The 6,411-nt window shown below is 49.9% G+C and overlaps 1 protein-coding gene across 1 annotated transcript in view; it reads left to right on the top strand.

Moving 5' to 3' along the window:
* Positions 1-5,943, top strand: part of LOC133137715 (phosphatidylinositol 4-kinase beta-like) — a 26,064-nt gene extending 20,121 nt beyond the window's left edge. Inside the window, exons 9-12 of the mRNA XM_061256046.1 lie at positions 214-245; positions 1,079-1,211; positions 1,830-1,950; positions 2,246-5,943. Coding sequence (XP_061112030.1) covers positions 214-245; positions 1,079-1,211; positions 1,830-1,950; positions 2,246-2,427 — 468 coding nt within the window. The 3' untranslated portion in view covers positions 2,428-5,943. The remainder of the gene's footprint in view (positions 1-213; positions 246-1,078; positions 1,212-1,829; positions 1,951-2,245) is intronic.
* The last annotated feature ends 468 nt before the right edge of the window (positions 5,944-6,411 follow it).

Raw genomic sequence — 6,411 nt, 5'->3', positions numbered from 1 at the left:
ACTCATCTGCTACCTGCTGCAGGTCAAAGACCGGTGAGTCTGCCTCATTCATCCCCTCTCATCTCTCTCTCTCTCTCTCTCTCTCTCACACTCACTCACTCACTCCTCACTCATCTGCTACCTGCTGCAGGTCAAAGACCGGTGAGTCTGTCTCATTCATCCCTCCCTCTCCTCTCTCTCTCTCTCTCTCTCTCACACTCACTCACTCACTCCCTCATCTGCTACCTGCTGCAGGTCAAAGACCGGTGAGTCTGTCTCATTCATCCCTCTCCCTCTCCTCTCTCTCTCTCTCACACTCACTCACCTCCTCACTCACTCATCTGCTACCTGCTTGCAGGTCAAGACCGGTGAGTCTGTCTCCATTCATCCCCTCTCCCTCTCCCTCTCTCTCTCTCACTCTCTCTCACTCTCACACTCACTCACTCAGTCACTCATCTGCTACCTGCTGCAGGTCAAAGACCGGTGAGTCTGTCTCATTCATCCCCCCTCTCCCTCTCCCTCTCTCCCTCTCTCTCTCTCTCTCACACTCACTCACTCACTCACTCATCTGCTACCTGCTGCAGGTCAAAGACCGGTGAGTCTGTCTCATTCATCCCCTCTCCCTCTCCCTCTCTCCCTCTCTCTCTCTCTCTCTCTCACACTCACTCACTCACTCACTCATCTGCTACCTGCTGCAGGTCAAAGACCGGTGAGTCTGTCTCATTCATTCATCCCCCTCTCCCTCTCCCTCTCTCTCTCACACACTCACTCACTCACTTCATCTGTTACCTGCTGCAGGTCAAAGACCGGTGAGTGTCTCATTCATCCCCCTCCCTCTCTCCTCTCTCTCTCTCTCATCCTCTCTCTCTCTCTCTCTCTCTCTCTCTCTCTCTCTCTCTCTCTCTCTCTCTCTCTCTCTCCTCTCTCTCTCTCTCTCTCTCTCTCTCTCTCTCTCTCTCACACACACACACTCATGCTTTCCTTTGGTTGTGTTTATTCTGGGTTTTTTCGCAAATGACGGCAGACATTGACCGCGTGAGTAGTACCCTGAAACCGGTCATAAGACGCGGGTTAAGCGCGGTTCTCTCGGCGTCTCCAGGCACAACGGGAACATCCTGCTGGACTCCGAAGGCCACATCCTGCACATCGACTTCGGCTTCATCCTGTCCAGCTCCCCGCGCAACCTGGGCTTCGAGACGTCCGCCTTCAAGCTCACCAGCGAGTTCGTGGACGTGAGTCCCCCTGTCGCTCCTGCAGCCCGTGCCCATGACCGCACACTCATATCTGCGCTTCAGGTTTACAGGAATGGGGCGGGTGTTTGGTAATGAGTCCCATGTGGACGTGCGGATACCAGTGTCGGTACTACAGTTTTATATGTGGGGGACAGTGGGGGCGGCATGTAGTTGTAGTGGTTAAGGTAAATGACTGGGACACGCAAGGTCGGTGGTTCTAATCCCGGTGTAGCCACAATAAGATCTGCACAGCCGTTGGGTCCTTGAGCAAGGCCCTTAACCCTGCATTGCTCCAGGGGAAGATTGTCTCCTGCTTAGTCTAATCAACTGTACGTCGCTCTGGATAAGAGCATCTGCCAAATGCTAGTAATGTATATGCTTGCAGTGTCGCACAAAACCGTTCACCTACAGTGTGTTCGGTTTGTTATAGAAGTCTTTAATTACTACAGTATTATACTGTATGCTGACATAACAGGCATCTCTCTCTCTCTCCCCCCACTTCCTCCCTCCCCCCCATCTTCCTCCCTCCCTCTCTTTCCCTCTTTCCCTCCCTCTTTCCCTCCCTCCCTCCCTCCCTCCCTCTCCCTCACTCTCTCCCTCCCCCTCCCTATCTCTCAGGTGATGGGGGGGTTGGATGGGGACATGTTTAACTACTATAAGATGCTGATGCTTCAGGGTCTGATCGCAGCACGGAAGCACATGGAGAAGGTCGTGCAAATCGTGGAGATCATGCAGCAAGGTACCGCCACCGTGACATCACACATGGGGTGGGGGTAGTGGCATTGTGACATCATACAGGGGGGGCAAAGGTGCAGCCATGTACTGACATTGTGACACGGGGGGGGACTAAGGTCAAAGGTCATTTGGCAGCTGGTTTTCAGTCTTGCATTCTCATGATAAAGAGAAGAGAGGGAGATTCAGAGATGGATGACTTTCACAACATGATAAATAATGATTACATTTGAGAAGCAAGGGGAAGAGTGTGAGAGTAAATCCGAGGCTTTTGACGTTTCTGGCGCGTCGTCTCTTCCCAGGTTCCCACCTGCCCTGTTTCCATGGCTCCAGCACCATCCGGAACCTGAAGGAGCGTTTCCATATGAACCACACAGAGGAGCAGCTGCAGGTTCTGGTGGACCAGATGGTGGATGGGTCCATGCGCTCCCTCACTACCAAGCTGTACGACGGCTACCAGTACATCACCAACGGCATCCTGTGAACACACACACACACACACACACACACACACACACACACACAACCAATGGCATCCTGTGAAAACACACACACACACACACACACACACACGCATACCGTCTCCAGACGTGATCAGACTGCAAGAGGCCACGCCTCCTCACTTCACCGCCTGTCACTGTGTGTGAAGCCCCTCCCACTACTCTGAGTGATGTAATTAGGCCCCTCCCCCCCACGGACCCTCGGCCAGTCGGCTGCTCGCTGTACAGGACATTATAAAGCGGCTGATTGGCTGAGCCATCGCGCCCGGATGTGACAGGGCGCTCTCCCCTCCTCTCTGCTCTTCCGTCACGCACCACTATAAGCGAAAACTATCCCTTCTTTTTTTTTAATTTTTTTTTTTATCCCTTTTCATTTTTTATATACACTCGTTTACCTCGTTTGCACCCGCCCCCTCTGCCCACACTGCAGCAGCTCGGGGGGGGGGGAGTATGGGACCCCGCCCACCAGGAAGGACGAGAGACCAATCGGACACAGGTTACCCCTGAAGGTCGCCCGATGTCGGGGACGAGACCCCCCGAGACCCTCGGGTCGAGAATGGAGGACTCCGCACTAACACTAACGTCTCCCTGGCGAAACTACACGACTGACCACAGCTCTGTCCAAAGCCAGGAGGCGTCGCCTGTTCCCCGAAAGGGCAGGAGTGGCTGAATGAAGTACTCTTTTAGTTTCAACAGTAAGGGATTTTTTTGAAAGTCCCATCTTATCACTGAAACAGTATTTTTGGCAGCCGTTCGCGTTGTGAACGGTCGTCCACAGAATGTGGTTTTAATGTACGGAACGGAGCGGTGTTCTCATATTAAAGAAGGTTTTTTTGTTTTTGTTTTTTTTCAAGCATACAGCTGTGGCAGTTTTGGCCTGCGTGTGTGCGCTTCAGTTACAGGGCGATAAGTCAATTAGCTGCTTGCCTTTTAAGTCTCCGGCCTTGTTGGCGTGAAGCCTGGAAGCCCAGTGTAGAGCATGCCTTGGCGACTGAAGCTCTCACCTGCGGTGGCCTCTCGCCTCCCCCACCCTCCCTGCCAATTCGGAGACTCCTGGAGGTGGCACCACAGATGTTCTAGAATAACCAGATGGTCGAGAGCCAGGACATGGCCATCTGGCAGTCCCGGGATGTCCGCGGTTGGTCTCTGAGGGCTGACGGTTTTCGGAAGTCGTTCACCCTACGCCTGCCATGGGCCGAGTGAACGCAGATTTTCATTCCAACCGATCGCTACACCCGCTAATTTCACTGATTAGTTACCTCCTCGCTGTTGAAGGCATGTTAGTTGGCGAAATCAGCTGGTGTAGTGATTGGTTCGAATGAAAACCTGCATACTCTCGGCCCTCCGTGATTGGACACCGCTGGGCTCCCTGAGAGCAGATAGGAGACAATCCCTTCTGATAATCACATGAGGGAGGGTACTTATAACACCTGTAACTTTGTTTTGTCATACTAACACCCCTCCCCTTCTCCCAAAATTACACTTTGTCTGTGATGGAGGGGTGCGAAAACACACCGAGAAACGCGTCATTTCAAGCCGAACCTGTTCCCCGGAAGGGCTTAAACGGTCACTTGCTCACCTCCCGAACTGAACCGTTTACGGGGACCGTTACAGATCTGCGCACCGAATTTGAGCGAGCTAACGCCTTTATAACTCCCTGATGAAATGCGGACAACCTTGGGACATTAAACACGTTTTTTTTTATACGCTTTTGTTAAGTCGACGGAAACGGGAATGCGGAATCTCGACGTTGACGTTTTGAAGCCACTAAAATGAGGACTGTTATGAAGTTGTCAGAAGTGCAGGACACGCAGTCTGCCTGTGAAAACGTTCTAAAGTTCCCTAATACTTGAAAAAGGGTTATGTAGCTGTGGATTTTAGTAAAAAAAACTGAGGCCGGCCAGCGAGCAACAACTATAACAAGCAAAAAAAAAAAAAAAAAAAAAAACTGGCCCTGGCATTTGGATGGCTGTATCCTTTTTCCAATTTTCTTTGAAATGTGGACTTTAAGCGTCTTTCCCTATCGTTTCATTCGGTTTTTTTTTTCTCTTCAGTTTGGAGAATGGGAAAGGACGATGATTCGTAAAACTTTGTCCGTCGCCTTTTTCGACCCCTGGATAGCGCTCGCACGGAAGCGCTCTCCTTTTCTGTCCGTCTTATGTTTTTTTTTGTCTCGCGAATGGAACTGTTATAATTCGCTCGTGCGCTCTCCTCGTGGGTATTTCACTCCGAACTCACCGGAGGCCTGCGTTCCGCGCGCAGCCCCCGTCTCCGCGAGCTAAAAAACTGGGATCGCAACCGTCGTCCTGCGTCTTCTGAGGCCGGTTAAAAGCCTTAGCGGATGTGCCCCTCTACATTTCCCTTTATTTTTAAACGAAAAGGACATTTGTACGCCCTGGGAACTGTTATTTTACACAATTGAAAATCACTACGCCTGAGGATTTTTTCGATGACGTTTCCACTCGCACTTGAATTTCAGCGGGGATTTTCTTTTTGCGCTGTCGCCGCTGCGCTTCCTGGAAAATGGACTAAGTTTATCTCGCAACAAAAAAACGCCCCCGTATTTAAAGTGTGGCGGCTGATATGGTCTTTCACATTTCTGTTCTGAATGTGTGACATCTGGAAAAGTTGTTTTTAATTTGTAACATCTGAACTGGGTCATTTGTTTTGAGCAGTTTTATTTCATTCTGTTTAAAATCGTGGGTGTATTATGCGGTTTTATTACGAGCGGTGGAGGGGGATAGCGAAGTGTGTTAACAGGCCCCCCACCCGAGAAACGCTAACTGTTCGACATAACGTGTCATCTATGACTCACTGAGCCAATCGCAGAGGTCTGCTGTGGAGAGCAGCCTTTCTAATTGGTCCTCACAAGTCGGTGACTGACTGCACATGGTAGCTAGCTTCTATTGAGTGTACAAGTTGAATGCAACTTGCCTGCTATTGAGTGTGCAAGTTGTATACACTCTTATGCAGTCAATAGTAGGCAAGTGCAGTGATGCGGAGGTTGTAAAGTGTGGCTGGACCAAGTCTGGTCGAGAGGACCATGTTGATGAGATGGATAAGGAGCTAGAACATGTTCTATTTGAGAAGCTTTGTATTTTAAGATACAGTCTTATTACCTTCAGGGTACAAAACATGAACTTGGAATGCAACCAGTGAACTTAAATTTTTTCCCTTGTTTTTTCATTGCTTAAAGCATGGTTGGTTCCGATTGGCTCGGAAAGCCAGTGGGAGGACCTGTGGACCAATCAAATGGTTTGATTTATTTAAATGGCAACGGAAATGCTCCCTCACTTACTTACCTCAAGGGCAGATACTGTTAATAGTGTGAGATTGCCCGTTTTCTTTTCTTTTTTTTAAAAATCCTGCATATTTCTGTTTTTTTTTGTTTTTACGTCTCTTTTTTAACTGCTATGTGAAGGACCAGCTCTCTCCCCTGTCAGCAGAGCTCTCTCTACTTGTGAATGTTTTATTTGTATAATAAATTTAACTCTACTCGTCCCTTGACCCCCCGCCTGTGTTTGACAGCGTGAGCTGAGTGCAGGGGCCACATTGCATCACTCTTTTTGGTTCGCGTCATGATGAAGTCCCATATTCTACACCTTCCCAGTGTTTTATTTTAGGTCCTGATATCCACAATGTTCGTGTTTGTGCGGGTTTAAGCACCAAAAACACTATCCAGTTCTCTATGTGCATTCTACAGCACTTGACCTACAGACATGGGCGACGTGGCTCAGGCGGTAAGAGCAGTCGTCTGGCAGTCGGAGGGTTGCTGGTTCGATCCCCCGCCCGGGCTGTGTCGAAGTGTGCCTGAGCAAGACACCTAACCCCCAAATGCTCCTGACGAGCTGGTTGGTGCCTTGCATGGCAGCCAATCGCTGTTAGTGTGAGAGTGTATATGAATGGGTGAATGAGAAGCATCAATTGTACTGCGCTTTGGATAAAGGCGCTATATAAATGCCACCATT

This window comes from Conger conger, chromosome 9 (genome assembly GCF_963514075.1).
Source record: "Conger conger chromosome 9, fConCon1.1, whole genome shotgun sequence".
In the NCBI taxonomy this organism is placed as follows: Eukaryota; Metazoa; Chordata; class Actinopteri; order Anguilliformes; family Congridae; genus Conger; species Conger conger.
Note: the sequence above shows the minus strand (reverse complement) of the source record. Positions and strands in the feature narration are given on the sequence as shown.